Source organism: Narcine bancroftii, chromosome 4 (assembly GCF_036971445.1).
Source record: "Narcine bancroftii isolate sNarBan1 chromosome 4, sNarBan1.hap1, whole genome shotgun sequence".
NCBI classification, from domain to species: Eukaryota; Metazoa; Chordata; class Chondrichthyes; order Torpediniformes; family Narcinidae; genus Narcine; species Narcine bancroftii.
The window spans coordinates 226,874,656-226,895,885 of NC_091472.1; the positions used below are offsets into that span (position 1 = coordinate 226,874,656).

Here is a 21,230-nt window from a genome sequence, read left to right on the forward strand (position 1 = left end):
TAATTTACAAAAGAAAAACAATGGCTTTGGGCCACAATGCTTGAATGTAAATATTCTGAACTAACATCAGCAGAGTTGAAGAAAGTGCATTTACGCAAATATAATTTGTTTGCTAATCACATTGGCTGCCTGTAAGAAGAACAAATAAAATAGTTTCAATTGCAAACAGTTGACAATAGTTTGAACCCTTGCTATAAAATAATTTCATTCAAGTAGCCTGGAATAATTATTCAAATTGAGGTGAACACAAACTATTCAGGTTTTTAAATATGACCAAAACGGATGATGTTTTTTAACTGGTGACTAATTTTTAAAATCTATTTAAAACTTGGTTGCTTCCCTTCCTCACATTTTCAAAAAGACGTTTTTTATATTGCAGACACCTTCAAGTGCAACAGCTAATTACAATTTAGCAATTGTTCTGCTCAAAATAGCCGACAGACTAAGTGGTGACTTTATAAATGATAAAATAAACAAAAATGTTGCACAATATTTGCCCAACTGAAATGTGAATTGGTTAAATGGTAGAGAATGTATCAACGCCTCTATTTATGACAGTAGTTTTATCTGATTCAACTAACATTTTCAGAATAAAATGTAATGATATCAAGTGATTCAAATCTACTGTAAAGATTAGGGGACAGATTGTGTTGAAAAGAAACAATATAGAAACTATCACCATTGATAACCAACTGAAGATTGTGACAGACATATTCATTAACTATACATTGAAAAACAAAATGTCACTGTCCCTCAGTCATGCATGAAGTCAATACTTACAGTTAAAATGCCATGCCACAGTCCAGCATTCCTTTTAAAATCCAAAACATTTGTTAATATGTCTCCTGCAAAACAAATGTAGAATCTATTTATTTCAGTATGTCTCTTCCTTTTTATATCTTTTATCTTTTTTTCTCTCTCTCTCTGTGCATCTTATGTCTTAATTACATTAAAATTGTTGTTCGTATGTTTTATGTGTTTGGAAGCTGCAGCGAGTAAAACTTTCAAGTCAGGTTTACTGTCATCTGATTGCACATGTATAACACAAAGAAACAGCATTCTCCAGTCCTAGGTGCAAAACACAGAGACACAACCAGATGTAATGCACATATAAAGCCCTTGGGATCAATGAGACTATCCAAGGGGTCGATAAATGCCTGGGGGTCAAAAAGAGGTCAATATACATCGGGGGGGGGGGGGGGGTAAATTGAACTTTTGTGGTTGAAAACATGGGCGCATCTACAGAAAACAGCGTCTATGGCAGGGATCGCCAATCTCTTGTGAGAGCTTGCCTTGGTGACCGTCATCTTAACAAGTTGAGAGCAAACTGGAGGATGGATGGAGCATACTTTTAGAAGTGGCGCATCCCCCCTGTTCAGTGCCGCCACAAACCCTCTCCCCCATCCAGTGCTGCTGCAAATTCCCCTCCCCTATCCAGCGCCGTCGCCAAACCCCCTCCCCCATCTAGCGCCACTGCCACCCCTCCCCCCCATCCAGCGCTGCCACTTCCCCTCCCCCTGTCACTCTCCCTGGAGGTCAATGAGGGATGAAGGATTCCATGAAGGGATCAATGGTCTAAAATGTATGGGGTCCTCTGATATGGACAAACTATACATATACAGGACAAATATTCATATATACAAATAAATTATTAAATATTGTTTTATGAATATGAGAATCTCAGATGGTTAGTGTGAGCAGTTCCTTTGGTCATTCAGAATTCTCACTCCTCATGGGAAGAAGCTGTTCCTCAGCCTGGTGGTGTTGGCTCTGATACTCCTACATCTCTTCCCCAGCAGGAGCAGCTGAAAGATGCTGTGGGCAGGGTGGAAGGGGTCCGCAATGATTTTGTGCACCCTCTTCAGACAAAGATCCTGAGAGATCATGTCAATTGTTTGGGGTGGGGGGGGGAAAGACTCCAGTGACCCTCTCTGCCACTCTTAAGGTCCTGTGGATTGACCTCTGATCCATTTCTCTGCAGCAGCCATACCACAATGTGATGCAGCCAGTCAGGAAGTTCTTAATAGAGCACCTGTAGAAGGTTGATATAATGGGTCAGTAGCCTTGCCCGCTTCAGTCTTCTCAGGAAGTGCAGTCACTGTTGTGCCTTCCTGACAAGTGAGGAGATTTTGTATGCCCAAGAAGGAACTTGGTTCTCTCCACTCTAGTTTTTTATGTGTAGTGGTTGGTGGTTGTTCCTGGCCCTCCTGAAGTCCACGATCATCTCCTTCAACGTCCATGTTGGGACTAAGGTTGTTATTCTTGCACTGTATCACGAGAGGTTCCACCTCTTCTCTGTAGTGCAACTCCATCATTGCTGTTAATTAGTCCGATTACCATTAAGCCATCTGCAAACTTGATGACACTGTTGGAGCTGGATCTGGCATTGCAGCCATAGGTCAGTGATGTGAAAAGGAGAGCACACAGCCCTGATGTGCGCCAGCATTCAGCGTGACAGTGCTCGGTGTTCTGCTACCAACTCAGACAGACTGTGGCCTTTCTGTTAAGAAGTCCAAAATCCAGTTACAGAGAGGAGTGTTGAGTCCCAGTGAGGACAGCTTCTCCTCCAGGCTCTGGGGAATGATGGAATTAAATGCCAAGCTGAAGTCAATGGACAGCAGCCTGGCCAATGAGCTGTCATTCTTCATATGGATCAGGATGGAATGAAGGGGCAAGCCTATAGCATTGTCTGTGGAACGGCATCTTCTATAGGCTAATTGAAATGGGTCTAGTATCTCTGGGGGGTGTGTTTTATCATCAGATGCTCGAAGCATTTCATAATGGTTGAGGTCAGATCCTCACACTGAGGCCTGTTATTGTTGCCCTTTTGGGTACCAGGATGATGATGGCTGTCTTGAACCCTGAAGGAATGATGGACTACTAAAGTGAGGTGATGAAGATGTCTGTGAAGACCTCCATCAATAGGTCTGTACAGCCCTTTTGTACCCAACCAGGTACGCTGACTGATCCTGTCACCTTGGATAGGATTCTCCTCACTTGTTGCGACTATGCAGTGGGCCCTTCATCAGGAAGACAAGGAGCTCTTCAGCATAATCATGTTCTTCTTATCAAACTGTGCAGAGATGTCCACTCTGTCCGAAAGGGAGGGGTTATTTTCTTTAACTCATATGGTTGATTTCTGATCTATTATAATCTTGATCCCTTGTGTTGTGTCATTGGTGTTGCACAGCTATCTGAATCTTCTGTGTGTACCCCTGCTTTGCCTTCCAGACTGCACATGAAAGTTCAGCCCTGGCTGATCTAAGTGCCATCCTATCCCCTATCCTAAAGGCAGCACCACGAGCCAAGAAGGGCCTGGAGTTCTGCATCCAACCATGATTTCTGGTTAGCCCTGGTTGTAAATCATTTGATCCTGGTGACATCCAGAATGCACTTACTGTTGTAGCCTTTGATTGGGTCTGTAGTCTGTATGAAGAGCTCCCTTCATCAATAGCACAGACCAATTGACAGAGGTCTTCAAGACAGCCACCATCATCTGTGAAAATTACAGGCCTCAATAACTACTGCCCTGTGGCACTGACCATCATTATGAAATGGTTTGAGTGTCTGGTAATGGAATGCATCAAAACACACCTCTCAGAGACAGTGGATTCACTTCATTTTGCCTATAGAATAAACCGTTCCACAAACGATGCTATAGCCTTGTTGCTTCACTCCATCCTGGCCCACCTGTAGAACGATGCCTCATATTCCACGCCTTGACTTCAGCTCAGCAATTAATACGATCATTCCCCAAAGGCTGGTAGAGAAGCTGTCCTTGCTGGGACTCAACAGCCCTCTCTGTAACTGGATCCTGGACTTTCTAATGGAAAGGCCACTGTCTGTTTGGGCTGGTGGAAGACTATCAAGCACCTACATGCTGAGCATTATCACACCTAAGGGCTGTGTGCTCAGCCTGCTCCTGTTCATGCTACTGACCCACGACTGCATCGCCAGATCCAGGTCCAACAGTGTCGTCAAGTTTGCAGATGACACAACAGTAGTTGGCTTCATCAGAAACCATGAGTCGCACTTCAGAGAAGAGGTGGAAAATGGTGCAAGAGTAACAACCTGAGTCTCAACGTGGAAAAAATGAAGGAGATGATCGTGGACTTCAGGAGGACCAGGAACAACCACCTTCTACTACATATCAATAACTCTGCAGTAGAGAGAGTGGAAAGCACCAAGTTCCTTGGAGTTCACTTAACTAATGATCTATCATAGACACTCAACATCTCCTCACTTGTCAGGAAGTGACAACAGCAACTGCACTTTCTGAGAAGATTGAGGCAGGCAAAGCTAGAAGCCCCATGATGTCAACCTTTTGTAGAAGCTCTATAAAGAGCATCCTGGCTAGCTGTATCACAGTATGGTATGGTTGCTGCAGAGAAATGGATCTGAGGTCAATCCACAGGACCATAAGAGTGGCAAAGAGGATCTCTGGAGTCTCCCTCCCCCCATCATAATGATCTACTGATATCGTTGTCTGAAGAGGGTGCACAAAATCATTGATGACCCCTTCCACCCTGCACACAGCATCTTTCAGCTGCTCCCTACATGCAAGAGTATCAGAGCCACACGGGAAGAAGCTGTTCCTCAGCCTGGTGGTCACTGAGGACCACTGAGAATGCTGAATGGCCAAAGAACTGCTCACATTAAACATCTGAGACTCTCAATTGCACAAACAATATATATTTTTATACATATGTCCTGCATATGTATTATTTATCTGGTTGTGTGTCTGCATGTTTTGCACCAAGAACCAGAAAACGCTGTTTTGTCGGGTTGTACTTGTACAATCAGATGACAATAAACTTGACTTTATTCATTTGAATAATCAAGTTGGAACTTAAAGTTTAAGAGAGATATAGCAAAGCTATGGCCCTTCAGCGCATGCCAACGATAAACTACCAATTTAACTGTAGCTCACTTAATGCAGATACACTGACAAATTCAGTATATCTTAATCAGATACTCTGACAAATTCAAATAGGTGGCACAGTTAGCACATGCTGTTGCAGTGCCAGTGTCCATGGTTTGAATCCACCATTGTCCATAGGAGTTTGTACATTCTCCCTGCGTCTGTGTGGGTTTCCTCCAGGTGCTCTGGTTTCCTCCCACCATTCAAAATGTACCAGGATTGAAAGTCAATTAGGTGTAATTGGGCAGCATGGGCTTGTGGGCCAGAAGAGCCTGTTACTGTGCTGTATGTCTAAATTTAAGTTCATTGTATTTCACTGTCATTGTGTTATGTTTTACAATCTTGTTTAGTCTGTGCCAATCAATTAAACTTAAAAAGTTTTTAACCTTAAAAATGTTTTGCTTTGAAAGGAACCATTAAGTTATCTACAGCAACTTGGAGACCAATATTTCTGGATTAATTTATTCATCTTCAGTTCAAAGATGTGTTTTTTTTCTGTACCTGAAATCTATCATCGTATCAAACATTATACTTCAGAAAAATCTCTCCATAAGTTAAAACACTGCCACACTATTTCAAATACCCTGCAGGATCCACAGCAGAATGTAAGAAACATTAAAACCCACTGAGTTGTGCAGCAGTATGTACGCTCTGTAAGCTTCCTATGTTGGTTTACCTTTTGAAACCATGAAGTGAAGTAGCACTAAATCACACAGCAAGGACCAGACTGATTCCAGAACAGTGTTGGGTGATCTAACTTCTGCCAAAATACCAATGGGAATGTCACAAACCACATTAAAGCCTTAATGTTAGAGGAACAAAAAAACCTCATGTTACGACACCCAAAGGGTCAAAGTATCAAAATATTTAATTTTATGCATGAAAAATTGGAGCTTTGGTGAGGTCTCAGTGGTTACCACTTCAGAAGAAACATAGCCAAATCAGGTATAGACTATTTTTTAAATGGGAAGAGAATTCAGAAATGGGAGGTCTTTGTGCAAGATTCCCTAAAGGTTGATGAGAATGATCCAGGTTATGAGAGGGTTAACATATGAGAAATGCTTTGATGTCCCTCAAGTTTAGGAGGATGAGGGGGAACCTACCTAATGCCTACCAAATACATGAAAGGCATAGATAGACTGCACATGGAGAAGATGTTTCTCATAGTTGAAGAGTCTTGGACCAAAGGGAACAACCTCAGAATAAAAGGATGTCTCCTCAGAAAAGAGAGGAGGAAGAATTTTCTAGCTTAAAGGAGGTGAGGCCAGGTCATCAATGATGTTTTAAATGAAGGTTCTTTATTAGTAAGGTTGTTAAAGGTAACAGGGAAAAGGTTGGAAAATGGGGTTGAGAGGGAAAAATACATCATCCATGATAGAAAAGCAGAGGAGACTCCATGGGATAAATAGCCTAAATTCGGCTTTCACATCTAATGGTCTGATCAAGATGTGGATTCTAATCACGTCAAAACAGTATAATCTGCAAATGGGTTTTAACTGAACAAACACAATGAACTCACCTTCACTGTACCTACAGCTTTGGCTAAGGACATGGCAATGTGCCAACATTGCAGTCTGAGATACAGTGATGCCCATTGAACTTCCTTCTTTACTCGTTTTGTACTAGAGGAAGGAACCAAAAAAAAATTAAAATACACAAAAATTCTGAATACAGCAAATGTGGGTTCCAAGTGCCACCTGAGAGACTGTAAAGCTGCCCACTCTATATTAATCTCCAAAGTTGACTCCTGACCAGGGGAGTTCAGTGAGTTATAGGGTTTATCCAATGGCTATCGTTCTTGAACCTCCCCGACCTCTCCTAAGCTTACACCAGCACAACAAAAAGACCTATCTGTTAAAATGCCACTGTAACTGTAAATATTTATCTATCCTTTGTATTTACTATCTCTTTCCATACTCAAGTAATTTAATGTATACTGTTGTAGATGGGTGTATCTTAAGTACCTGTTTAGATGCAACATGACAGAACTACAGTCCATATGTACATTGTACATGACAAACTAATTTTCAAGTCATCATTAGCAGGTATCCTTAAGACAAAAGTACAGCAGACCACAGAAATCTTTTATCAGTGAAGCAGGCCACACTTGTTTCCTGTCCAAATTGCCAAAGCAACGCATATCTGTGAAGTCACAATAAACGGAAGATGCTGGAATCAGGAGCAAAAGAATAAATTCTGGAAAAACTCAGCGGGTCAGGCAGCATCTATGGTGGCAGAAGGATAGCCGATGTTGCAAGTTGGGATACTGCATCAGGACTGAGAATGTAGAAGAGAGGTAGCTAGTATAAAGAAATGAGGGGAAGGATGGTGGGGGGGTGACAGAAGCTGCTAGGTGACAAGTGAATCCTGGTGAGGAAGGAGGTGATGGGAATGTTAACAAATCTTCTCAAGGGAAGAGGGACATGGGGTGAGGGAGGGGGGAATAGGAAAGAATGAACAAGAGGTGGGAAAATTGAAGTAGAACAGTAGGAGTGGAAAAGGACCTCACCTCTTTGTATGCTTGACCCAAACATTAAAAAGTTATTTGAAAAAGCAAAAAAATGTATGCCATGCAGAAGGAAATAACTGTTAAAAGTGTAAATTATCTTCAAGTTTTAGCATACCCCTCAGGACATTCTTCTCCACTGTGAAAATAAGAGTCAATGAACTGGCACCAGGTCCAACATAAAACATCACAGCACAGTATAGGCCCTTGTCAACCAATATAAACCTACTCAACATTTTAAACCTTCTCTACCTCATAACCCTCTACTTTTCTTTCATCCATTTGGCTATCTATTGTTCCAGCATTCAGGCAGACACATTCTTCAATCCAGGCAACATCCTGGTAAACACCCTCTACACCCTCTCCATAGCTTTCATACCCTTTCTGTAATGCGGTGACCAGAACTGAACACAATATTTCAAGTGCAGTCTAACTAGAGTTTTCTAGAGCTGCAACATTACCTCATAACCCTTGAACTAAATTCCCTGATTAATGAGCATACCATAAATCTTCTTACTTCCCAATCAATCTGCGCAGCAACCTTTGGATCCCCAAAATAGAGCAGGTTCAGTGGACAATTTCCTCATACAATTTCTGGGAAACTGAAGTATTGAACCACAAAAATGTAATGCCAAAGTACATTGTATTACACAGTACAGTAGAAATCTCCACAAAATTTTAAAAACGACCAACACATCTTCCCAAAGCAACATTTGATTGTTTCTTATTCTTATGACTTGGCCTCCATCGATTTCCTGGCAATTTCTTTTTGCTGTTGATTGCTTTCTGTGCAAACAAATATTGCTTGGCATCAAAACTAAACTTGCCTGTCAAAGTTCGAATCTTTGCCCTTTGTCCTCCAGCCACAGTATATTGAAATTAACAATTTTGGACCGATGTTTATCAGATTATTTTTGTACATCGCTAGGGTAACCTTGAAGACCTTTTTTTTGTTCTTCTGGGAATTTTGACTCAAATCCCACAAAACCAGTGACTATCCAACTTCTTTCCTACCTCCCACAATAGTATATTATTAATAGTTGTTTCCTATCAAGCATTATGAAGCTCTCCAAATCTATCTTCACTGCCTCAACTTTGTTCTTGCAAATTAACATTTCATTTCCAAATAGTTAGCAAGCCTGGATTTTGCAATTCTCTTCTTTCTGAAATCAGTCCATCATCTTGCATACCCTGTCACTGCATTCTCCTCGTAATTATTAATAAAGCATCCCAAATCTCTCAGCTTTTCTTTTCTTTTCTTAAGAGGCTTCTTAAAACCTACCTCTCAACAAGTTTTTGGCTTTCTGCCCTGGGTACGTGTCAAATTTTGTTTGCTATTCCTTGCAAAGAACCATATGATGATTAACTACAGATGCGACATAAATAGTAAATGACCTCATACTAATGTAATCGCTGAGATAATTTCTAGTTCACTGAATTGAAGACATTTTAAGAACAAATCAAGCTAATTATCAGCAACAAACAGTGTGATTAACTGAGAACTTACCTCAATGTAAGCAATATTATTACTGGCATCTCTGATCACTGGGTGCCAATCCTTAGGTGGCTTGGACAAGTTTTTAACATCAGTCACAAACCACCCCAGTCGAGGCCAGCCTACAGAAAATAAACAGAAAATTCAAAACTAAAGCAGAAGTTTGGAAATCTAAAACTCAGAATGTCAGGCAATATCTGTGGAGAGCAAAAGAAGAATTAACCTTCCAGGTCAATGAAATTCAGTTTAATTTGGAACAATAGCAACCAACAACCAAAATGTTGTGAAGTTCTTATTCCAATTATTTCAAGAATCATTGTAATTAAGTGAAATCTTGAGAAAAATCAATCAGGAAATCAAGTGTTGTGTGGATAGGGCAGATAAGTGGGTTGAGATGCAGAATTGGCCAGGACACTGAATAGACCAACAGATCTTATGACCATCTCCTATATAATTTTCTTTGTCTAGAAATAGGATGAGAAAAATTTTAAAATTTTTTAATAAGTGAACCATGTGCTTTATTGGAAGTGATTTTGTAGGTGTTCATAAGCAGATGCACATTTCTCACTACTGAGAGAATTTGGATCAAACATTCCAAACCTACAACTTCGACTGTTTACAGGGTATGGCAATAAAAGCATCACCAAGAAAATTGTGAACAATGTGTGAATTAAAGATGGCTGCCAGTACCTCTAAGTTTTATTTTGAACATTCCTCCACCCTCAACATCCCAATTGATTTACAAGTGCTATCTCCTTGCAATCACGCAACACTGATGAAAATCCCTTCCAACCCCTCATGTGAAGTGGCCAACTGAAGCACTTCATAAAAAGGCTGTGGTTATCTTGCATGTTATTCTGTGTTTACTAACATGTGTGTGATATTACCTTTAAATTGCACCACATCCCCAGCTTGAGACTTTGGTAATCCTTTGTGACAGGCATCACACGTGAGTGCAACTGATACACCACAGCTACCAAGTAGAAAGCCAATCTGCTGACTTCCAGCATCCTACCAGGAGCAAAGGAAACATTACTCAGAGCACGAGTAGAGTAAAATCACTATTATCCAGCACCTATGGGGAATCGCAGATGCCGGAAATGTGAATTTTCTGCTTGACTGAGACTCACTCTTACAAATGCCTAACTTCTACACCTGCATTAAGAATACACTGTTTAAAAGATAAAAGTGCAAAGTGTAAAGTAATTTGAAAAAAAAACAGTATTGTAGTCATTAATTATGTAAAGTTCACTTTAATCAGAAAATTTAAAATTGAATGCTGGTTGGTGACACTGTAAGTGTTGAACTAGCCGCTACACTAACCATGCTGCCGTCATAATTAACCCCTCTCACCTCCCCCAAGTTTACAGATAAAGCCTTACTAATATACCTAATATTAATAAAAATAAAGACTTGCAAGATAGGATTAGGGAGACACTTTGGGAGAGCTGACCCCAGCAGCGAGCGACATCGACCAGTTCTTCATCCAGGTGTCCCAGTCAGGCCCTCAGTGCAACCCGATTAATTTCCACACCAGTTTCTCAGTTAGACCCTCGATGCCACCCGACTTACCTCCATGCAAGTGCCCCGGTCAGACCCTCAGCTCAACCCGACTCAGCTCCATGCAAGTGTCCTGGTCAGACCCTCAGCATAATCCGACTTACCTCCACGTATGTGTCCTGGTCAAGCCTGGTGTGCATTTTCCCTGTGCTGATAACCTGACTCACCTCTATGTGTGTCCCGGTCAGGTGCTCACTGGACCTTTCTTTAAATATGAACCCTAGTCACTGGCACTATAACAGCGTTGCGCTAACTGCTACACTAACTGTGCCACCGTCATAGTTAACCCCCCTCCATCAAGTTTATAGATAAAGTCTTACTAATTTACTTAATAATATGCTAATAAAAATTCTTACTAGACAGGGATAGGGAGACACTCTGGGAGACTCTCAGTGGCATCAATTGGCTATTCATCTTGGGCGCCACCATTTTATTCAAACACAACTTTATTGAAACAGCTGCTGCGAGTGGGGCAAGACTAGGGTACTCCTCTGGCTGAATATTTGCACCCAAAGGTTATGCTGCTTTGGAGAACTTTTACTTTTACAATTTTAAACTTTTATTTAAAACTTTATTTATTCTTATTTTTAATTTCAATCATATCATTTATTTATTTATTTCCTTGATCTTTTTGCTGGTTGGTTGAGTTTCCAGTTGATTTAGTACCAGATAATGGGGATTTTACTGTATTACATTTCAGAACTGATAACTTAATGGTCACCACCAACATTCAATAGAACCAAATTCAACTTTGAATTAGAAATTAAATCATAACAGGATTACCTTTCTTGTTAATGGCACTTCAATGGGCACAGGAACCAATTCTGCTAAAAGGCAACCATAAAATGCCACAATAAACGCCACAGGATCATTGTTTGGATACACCAAAGCCACCTAGAACAGAAGATCTTTACATTATACAAAATCTTAAATTCATGTAGCATGTAAAACTACATAATTACGTAAATGTGATAATTACGTAAATAAAATATTTGGTTAAAAGTGTTGTGCTGGGTTGGGGGCAGTTAGATTATCATTGAACTGTGCTAGTTACAACAAAAGTTTTACGAAATAGCTGGGTTTTAAACACTTTTTCATTTGCAAAGATGCATTGTTGAGCATTTAACAAAACTGGTAAAAGCTTCAAAATTAACTTTACTTCCCTCAAATAATAGATTCATTGCAGAAAATCACAAAAGCAACAGATGCTGAAACTTTGAGCAGACAATAAGCTGCTAGGAACTCAACAGGTCAGGCACCACCAACAGGTAGAAATGGTCAGTCAAAATTTGGGTTTGAACCTTTTATCGAGACTGAGAACTATTTTAATTCCCTTCATCATTCCCATATTTATATGTTTGTTCTCTGCTTCATCCATTGTAAGAGTGAGGCTGAATGTAAATTTGAGGGAAAAAAAACTTACAACAAAAGGCAAGAACATCATTTTTTTTAAATGTTCGGTAACCCCCACTATCTGGTTCTATGGTACCCATCTTTTCTTTATCTACTGCTGTTCTTATTTTCTCTCTCCAACCCACCCTCCTCCACCCATCACAATGCTCTCTCTCTCCATCTCTCACACCTTATGTCCAATGCCCTGTCACCTCTTGACCACCACCAGCTTCTTTCTGTCTTTATATACATATCACATCCTTTATAGTATCGTTGCAATGAAGAGTCTGAAACTAAAACATCGACTGACCATTTTTGGCTATGGATGCTGCCTGACAGCTGAGTTCCTCAGCAATTCATTGATGCAAGAGATTATGGCTTTTCTAATAAATGACTCATACTCTTTTAAAGGGAATAATACATTTTTAATAACAGCTCTGAGGTCAGTTTTATGTTGCAATTTACTGAGAATTTAAAAAATCTTATAGTACTGATATATTCTATTTAACTAAATTGATCAATCAAGTTTACTCAACAACCATTTTCATTTTCTTCAAGCAGCAAATTTTCTTTTCCTTTTTTTTTAAACTAATCTACCAGGTACTTAAGTGAGTCTATGCTAATTTGCCTCCAAGTGGTTACAGTATTTTGTGGGATTCAACCAAACAAATATAGTCACTGGTTTACATAATTTAAGATTGATATCATCTATGTTAAGCCTCCAACAATATATTTCAATGAAAGTCAGCAAAATTTGCAGTTTATCTTACTCTTGGTTCTCCACAATAAATCATCTTTTCCCCACCTCCCAATATTCTCCCCCCAAATGTACAACTTGTTTGACACATTTTCAGTGGTTAAAAGTAACGACTAACTGATAACAGTCATTTTTTGGCATTTGTATGTCAGCCTAGAGCAGGGGTGTCAAACTCAAATTCACCGAGGGCCAAAATTAAAAACTTGGACTAAGTCGAGGGCCGAACTAAATATTTATTGAAAATTTTCAACAACATCTGCATGTTTTCTCTCAACATATGTAATGTTAAACTTTTTCTTATTAAAATAAATGTTTAATAATAGTTTTGATTAAACTCTTTCCATAAGAAGCATTAACAAATAAGAAATAAAATATTCAATAATTAATATTTCTCTCTAGCCTTTAAGCCAAGGATCGCACGTTGCCGAGAAGCATGCCAGGGAGTGGAGGTCTGCAGGGAGCCCTCCCCAGCCCAGCCAGCAAACTTGAGCGGCATCCCTCCCCCTGCCCCTCTCCCTCCTCCGCCCCCGCCTCCGCCTGCCGCAACCGCCGCCAACAACCCAAGGAGTCCCCGCTGGTCTCGTCATCTCACCGGGAATACCGTGAGAGCGGTGGAATTCGTCCGCGACCTCCACCCCAGCGGAAAGTCCGCCCAGCAGCACAGATGAAGCTCAAGGAGACGCGGAGGTGACCCACCATGTCCAGCCACATGGAGCTAGGCGGCGGGTCCGTTGTAGCTAGGCGGCGGGTCCGTTGTAGCTAGGCGGCGGGTCCGTTGTAGCTAGGCGGCGGGTCCGTTGTAGCTAGGCGGCGGGTCCGTTGGAGCTAGGCGGCGGGTCCGTTGGAGCTAGGCGGCGGGTCCGTTGGAGCTAGGCGGCGGGTCCGTTGGAGCTAGGCGGCGGGTCCGTTGTAGCTAGGCGGCGGGTCCGTTGGAGCTAGGCGGCGGGTCCGTTGGAGCTAGGCGGCGGGTCCGTTGTAGCTAGGCGGCGGGTCCGTTGTAGCTAGGCGGCGGGTCCGTTGTAGTTAGGCGGCGGGTCCGTTGGAGCTAGGCGGCGGGTCCGTTGGAGCTAGGCAGCGGGTCCGTTGGAGCTAGGCGGCGGGTCCGTTGGAGCTAGGCGGCGGGTCCGTTGGAGCTAGGCGGCGGGTCCGTTGGAGCTAGGCGGCGGGTCCGTTGGAGCTAGGCGGCAGGTCCGTTGGAGCTAGGCGGCGGGTCCGTTGGAGCTAGACGGCGGGTCCGTTGGAGCTAGGCGGCGGGTCCGTTGTAGCTAGGCGGCGGGTCCATTGTAGCTAGGCGGCGGGTCCGTTGTATTGGCGCCGCTGTGAATATCTAATTAACTTTCCCGTTAACTATATCGGTGTACTGCTGTGCCTGCTGTGGAAGTGCTATAAACTACTATGGTAGTACTTGCTGCTGTGCATATATTATACTTGCACGGCGGCCAGCGGGCCAACTCTAATATATATTTAATATGATCTTGCGGGCCAAATATAATTATATCGCGGGCCAAATTTGGCCCGCGGGCCAGAGTTTGACATGTGTGGCCTAGAGAGACAGCACAGAAGATGCACCGAGTCCATGCCAACCATCAATCACTCATTTACACAAATTGCATTGTATTTTTACATTCTGATTAGCCATCACACACCAGGAGCAAGTTAAGAGGCCAATTAACCTATTAACCAGCATGAGGAAAAACCCAACCAGCCAGGATACCCACATGTCCATAAAAAGTTCATGGAACTCTACAAAGACAGCATCCAAAGTTTGGGCTGAACCCAGCCATTGGAGGTCTGAGACAGCAGCTCAACTTGAAGGTTCCTTGGGAGTATCAGAGCCAACAACGATCCAGTCATTAATCTCTTTCCACTCTACTTCGTTCCAGTAATGTGTCTGTGCAATAAACAAGTTTTACCACTCCCTAACTTTCAGCCTCTAATCACCAATGTGAATAAATCAAGCAATTCAAAGGAAACTAGGTCTGAAGTGGAGGCCTGATTGTATGGTTGGGCTGCATACTCAGTGCTGCATGAAACCACTCAACCATCAGGATAACAATTCACAATTGGATTCCCTACATTAGTTTGTGATTTGAAGTGATGAAAAAGTGTTATTTAGTCTCAATGCGGAAACTGCCAAAATGTTTGGCCTGGAAGTCAGCCTGAAGAAAACTGAGGTCCTCCATCAGCCAGCTCCCCACCATGACTACCAGCCCCCCCACATCTCCATCGGGCACACAAAACTCAAAACGGTCAACCAGTTTACCTATCTCGGCTGCACCATTTCATCAGATGCAAGGATCGACAATGAGATAGACAACAGACTCGCCAAGGCAAATAGCGCCTTTGGAAGACTACACAAAAGAGTCTGGAAAAACAACCAACTGAAAAACCTCACAAAGATAAGCGTATACAGAGCCGTTGTCATACCCACACTCCTGTTCGGCTCCGAATCATGGGTCCTCTACCGGCACCACCTACGGCTCCTAGAACGCTTCCACCAGCGTTGTCTCCGCTCCATCCTCAACATCCATTGGAGCGCTCACACCCCTAACGTCGAGGTACTCGAGATGGCAGAGGTCGACAGCATCGAGTCCACGCTGCTGAAGATCCAGCTGCGCTGGATGGGTCACGTCTCCAGAATGGAGGACCATCGCCTTCCCAAGATCGTATTATATGGCGAGCTCTCCACTGGCCACCGTGACAGAGGTGCACCAAAGAAAAGGTACAAGGACTGCCTAAAGAAATCTCTTGGTGCCTGCCACATTGACCACCGCCAGTGGGCTGATAACGCCTCAAACCGTGCATCTTGGCGCCTCACAGTTTGGCGGGCAGCAGCCTCCTTTGAAGAAGACCGCAGAGCCCACCTCACTGACAAAAGGCAAAGGAGGAAAAACCCAACACCCAACCCCAACCAACCAATTTTCCCTTGCAACCGCTGCAATCGTGTCTGCCTGTCCCGCATCGGACTGGTCAGCCACAAACGAGCCTGCAGCTGACGTGGACTTTTTACCCCCTCCATAAATCTTCGTCCGCGAAGCCAAGCCAAAGAAATGTTTACAGAGAAGAGCAAATATGGGGTCCTTTCACACACCAGTTAGCTTGCTAGCACAATCACATGAATATTGGCTTCCTGCAGTTTTGAAATTTTGATGCTTTTATGAAAAAGGAACTCTAAAATTTCTTGACTTGAATAACATACTCTATCACCAGGTCTCAGCTGTGGATCATTCTTACTGCTCAGTTTGTTGAGAAGTGTGTACGCTAGCTTGAGACTCCGAGTCCAAAGCTTCCCTAAAACAGATAAAACAAAGGAATCAACAACCATGAAGTGAACTACTTTGTAAAGCATTGATTAAAATATGTATGTTTAATTTCACATCCATGCACTTACATTCAATCTTTGAAATAAAACAGGATAGTACCAATAAAAAATTCTCCAATGACAGTTGGTAAACAAATCCTTACCATAGGTGAGTGTATAAACTGGCTTCCCTGTTGTATCCAGTGAGGTCAGACAAGATGCTTTGGGTTGGGTGGCTCCCCATCTTTGTACAGCTGCCAGCAGCGATGGAGGCCAATTTGTCACTACTCCTAACGGTTCTCCTTGTAACGGTGTTGTCTGTAAACCTTCCGGTTTTGGCTGATTTGGGTCAACTTGCGGAACTGGGAGTGAAGCAGGATAGGAAATGTAAGTGATATTAAAAACAAAATTAACCCATAGGCATCATTCTTGAAAGAAAAGGACCAGAAAGTCTAAAGCCTAACAAATAGTTCTGTCAACAAAATGATTGTAGAAAGCAATAGTGACTGTATGCTAACCACCCAGAATACATAAATTTATGCTCTACAAAATTGGTAAACCCTGAATGAAGGTATGAAGGCTACTGTGCTGCAAGTTAAAGCACCCATTTCCATCTGAACCACTGTTCCAAAAAGTCAGTGAACTTTCATTCTCAAAAATTGCCCATCACCATCTCAACAACAATTTCACCCATGGACAATTTGAGGATCTACATGCCTCAAAGTAACCCTACCACTGCAATTATTTTTTAAAATCCAGACAGAAAAACTGTACTGCAATATTCATCCTTTACATTTGACCATCATGTAAATTCTGTGCTTAACCACACAATAGGATTTATGATTTTTATTTTGCTGGCAGGTTGTGAACATTTGAAGATGGCACTTTAGAAGTCCCTTACAAAGCAGGACTGTGTCCACCATAGGACCATGGACTAATATTATCCATCAGAAAAAGGTACATGTCATTATTTTCTATGAGAGGCTTCAATTATCCATCTCAACTCACCTCTGCAGAAAACAAATGTTTTAATGTCTGGAAAAAAAAATCTGGACCAAAATCTTTTCACATATTACTACCAGACATTGTTAGAGACTTAGGTGGAGGGAATTATACATTATTAAAAATAACTCTTCAATAAAGGTGGGAGAAGGAACCAGGATTTAACGTGAAGAGTAGTTCATGGAGAAATTAGTGACAGCATACAAATGAAACAGAAAGCTGATGACACAATGGACATAGTAGGGAAGGATTTTTCCTCATTGTAATTGTCCAACTGTTCAAGTTAGGTTTGGCCCCTTTGCAAATTCTCATCTCTTTAATGGAGTAGCCATTCAAAGGAACTAGCACAACAACCTGATAATTTTGCTTTTAATTCCTTCTTGGAACTACGAACACCACTGGCAACTCCAACATTTATTACATTCTTACTGCTCTCAGTTCAAAGGTGTTACCTCAATAAGTAGGATGTGCTTTACACCTAATGTTTCCAGTAATTGTAAACTAAGCTTTGGTGTTTTAAATAACATTTAAAGCCGAAGTTGTTTGACACTGGTGGGCCAACAGAAATTTTAAAAAATGGTGAATATGGCAGTTTCCTTGCTCATACTTTTGTGAGTCTCAAAAAGGATCATGTGTGGGTAAGAAAGAAGAAAGGGACGATGATAGTATCCTGGTGGAATCTCAGGGAGATGGTGCAGGATTAAGAAACATTTCCTTAAAATATTCTGGGCATGTCAACAACAGAACTGATATGGTGATAACTTTGTAATGATGGAAAAAAATTCAACCACACCCTCCCACAAAAAAATTACTTCAGTTTAAAGTACAGCATGAAAGCAAACAATGGCAACATAAACATTCAACTTTCCCAATGCACTGATGTGTACACTTGGTGGCCAAGTGCAAGGTGTACAGGGCCATTGTCATATCAGCCTTGTTATATGGATGTGAGATGTGGTGACCATATCAGAGTCACTTATCTCAGCTTGACCACCCGCAGCAGTGTCACTTACATTCTCTGATAAAGATCACCTGGCGAGACAAGGTCTCTAATACTGAGGTTCTTTCTCAAGCCGGAATGCCAGCCTTGGTGATGTCAGCCCAATTGTTCTTGGCAGGACATGCTGTCAGAATACCCGACAGAAGACTGTACAAGGACATCTTATATGGCCAACTGTCCAGTGGTACCTGAAAACGAGGAAGCCAGCAACTATGGTACAAGGATGTTCTGAACAGGAGCCTTAAGAAAGCTGACACTGCCCCATCAACATGTGAGGATCTGGCTCAAGATCGCTCGCAGTGGAGGGATGCCATCAGAAAAGGTGTGGACACTGCTGAGAACAAGCTCAAAGAGGCAACAGGAAGCGCCACAACAGATGTTCTGCCCCTGCTGCCCCTCCAGGCCTCACCTGCCAAATATGTGGCAAGCAGGGCCTGTCAAGGATTGGCCTTTACAGCCTCCTCAGGACGCACCTATCAAACCCCACAAACTGACTGAAAGGAACCATCATCAGCCCATGGGAATGAATACCCAGATAGATGTGTAAACTGCTGCAAACAACAAAAAAAACTAAATTCACACACAACTGAGGATTCAAAAGCAAAAGGAGTGGCTCTTACCAAAGCCAAATTATAGAATTATATGGAAAAGTAAACATTTAAATGATAGACAGATTCTGAAAATTAATCCAATTTCTCTAACATGGTGCTGTTAAATCATCATCTACCAATCTCATAAACATATTCATTTTGATTTAGATTTCACCTTCCAGTTGCTCTTCAAAGTCATCCACAAAGAACTCTTTCAAAGGTGGTCGCTTGGGTCGCTTCAGGGTGTTCAGGAGCTGCTGAATTTTTGATGAAACTCTGCTATTCACAGGTACTCCTGGCAAAATAAGCAAATTATTTTGTTCCCAAATTTTCTTAGATTTGGCATCTAAGAATTTTATTTTATCATACTGTTGAATAATTATCAAAAATTACATCAAAGTGACATAAATGAAGTCTGCTTTAAATAGTAATTCAGATTTTTAAATAATGGGCAAATAGGTTTCATTTTAGTGAATTTTGTGTCATTAGTGACACAACAAGAGCCAACAGATTGTACATCATATTTTCAAGATAATATTTGCATATCATTGCCTTCTGATTTGTTGTACAGCTTTTTGCAGATTTCATCTATCATTTTCATTCAGGAAGGAGCCTGGAATTATTTGACAATCTGAAGCAGCACTGAGAGTGCAATTTTTTTTGTGATACTTTTTTTTGGTGAGAGGTATCCATCTGTCCTCTCAGGTGAATGTAAAGTATCCTAGCAAACTACCCTTAAGACAACACAGATTATTTTGAAGTGAGCACTTTGCTTCAGTATAAATTGATAAATATCTACCCCTCAACCATGTAGCTGATTGTGGTTACATTGTGTTTGGGACAATTCTGTGCCAAAATGGGCTTCCATATTTCCTATTTTGCATTTATGACTATGCTAGAAATTACTTTTTTCTGGAAAATAAATTTCATATTTATCGTCAGAGTACATACATGCCATCACATATAACCAACCTTGAGATTCTTTTTCCAGCAGGCTTATTGGTACTGTAGTGCAAAAAAAATTGTGCTCAATGTACACATGTAAACCAATAAAGAAATATAAATAAACTGACTATGCATACAGAGAGAAAAAATTATAATAAAGTGCAAAAGTAAGAATCCTTAAATGATTCCCTGATTGAGTTTGTTGTTGAGGAATCTGATGGTATTTGTTGAAGAGTCTGATGGTGGAGGGATAGCAGCTGTTTCTGAACCAGGTGGTGTGAGTCTTGTGGCACCTATACTTTTTTCCTGAATGTAGCAGTAAGAACAGAGATGTGTGCTGGGTGGTGTGGACCCTTGATGATTGCTGCTGCTCTCCTACAGCACCATTCCCTATAGATGTTCTCGATGGTGAGGAGGGTTTTGCCTGTGCTGTGACGTCCTGGGCTGTGTCCACTACCTTTTGCAGGGCTGTATGCTCAGGGGTATTAGTGTCCCCAAACCAGACCATGTTGTAGCCAGTCAGCCCACTTTCCACCACATATCTGTAGAAATTTGCCATGGTTTCTGATGTCATACCAAACCTCCCCAAACTCATGAGGAAGTAGAGGCGCGGACGTGCTTTCTTCACGATGCCATTAGTGTTTTAGCTCCAGGAAAGATCCTCTGAGATAGTGACTCCCAACAACTTAAATACTTTGGAACATTCTGATATACTTAAATCATGCCCAAATTACCAAGATGAGTGAATATGGAAGCATGGTTGACGTAGCAGTTAACGCAACGTCGTTACAGTGCCAGCAATTGGGACCGGGGTTCTTTAAGGAGTGGTATGTTCTCCCCGTGCTTGCATGGGTTTTCCCTGGGGGCTCAGGTTTCCTCCCACCATTCGAAATGCACCGGGGGTTGGAGATTAATTGGGTGTAATTGAGTGGCACGGGCTGATGGACTAAAATGACCTGTTACTGTGCTGTATGTCCAAATTTAAGTTTAAAGAATGCCTCTCTCCTAATGACAGTATTTAATTAGCATGAATACATAAATTGCATTAAATATTGGAGGATTTGTTGTTAGCACAATGCTATAACAACACCAGCAACTTGGGTTCATATCCAGCACTATCTGTAAGGAGTTTGTAGTTTTGCCCGTGTCTGCGAGGGTTTCCTCCAGGCACTCCTGTTTCCTCCTACATTCAAAAAGACCAAGTCAAAAAGGTGAAATTGGCTTGCCAGGTCGACCAGTGAGTTTTGCTGATCTGTTCTTTCTGGACTGTCACTGGCAGAATCATTAAGTGGTGCAGTTTCCCAGTCTCATGACCAGTGCAAGTAACATGCGGACAACCAGCTAGTCGGTGTAAGGTCAAGGGGAGTGGGGAAAGATTTAAAGGGGACCTGAGGGGCAAGCTTTTCACACAGGTGCTGGTGGGTGTAATAGAGGTAGGTACAATTAGATTTGGACAGGTACATGAATAGGGAAGGTTTAGAGGGATGTGGGACAAATGCAGGCCACTTGGTCGGCATGGACAAGCTGGGCCAAAGAGCCTGTTTCCTTGCTTGAAAACTCTGTGTGACGTATGTAGTTCTGTGACGTACAGGGTTAGTAGGTTAATTGGTCACATGGGCGTATTTGGGCAGTGCGGGGTTGTTGGCCAGTACAGCCTGTTACCATGTTGTACCTCTGAGTTAAAAAAATAAATAAGATGTAGGCGTTCAATATGAGCATCAGTAAAAAAATAGGCATTGCTATTTAGGTCTGTTCCTTTCA

General features: G+C 41.9%; 1 protein-coding gene across 7 annotated transcripts in view; it reads right to left on the bottom strand.

Annotated features, from left to right (window-relative positions):
* The window catches only part of LOC138761669 (disco-interacting protein 2 homolog A-like), a 294,820-nt gene that overhangs the window by 58,225 nt on the left and 215,365 nt on the right, over positions 1-21,230 (bottom strand). For 6 of the 7 annotated variants that reach the window (XM_069934205.1, XM_069934203.1, XM_069934210.1 and 3 more), the window contains 9 exons: positions 19,497-19,529; positions 18,700-18,819; positions 16,097-16,294; positions 15,831-15,922; positions 11,266-11,376; positions 9,810-9,933; positions 8,935-9,044; positions 6,441-6,543; positions 781-845 (listed from right to left, as the gene is read on the bottom strand). In XM_069934205.1, the coding sequence (XP_069790306.1) occupies positions 781-845; positions 6,441-6,543; positions 8,935-9,044; positions 9,810-9,933; positions 11,266-11,376; positions 15,831-15,922; positions 16,097-16,294; positions 18,700-18,819; positions 19,497-19,529 (956 nt within the window). The remainder of the gene's footprint in view (positions 1-780; positions 846-6,440; positions 6,544-8,934; positions 9,045-9,809; positions 9,934-11,265; positions 11,377-15,830; positions 15,923-16,096; positions 16,295-18,699; positions 18,820-19,496; positions 19,530-21,230) is intronic. The other variant, XM_069934204.1, reaches the window with a different exon arrangement.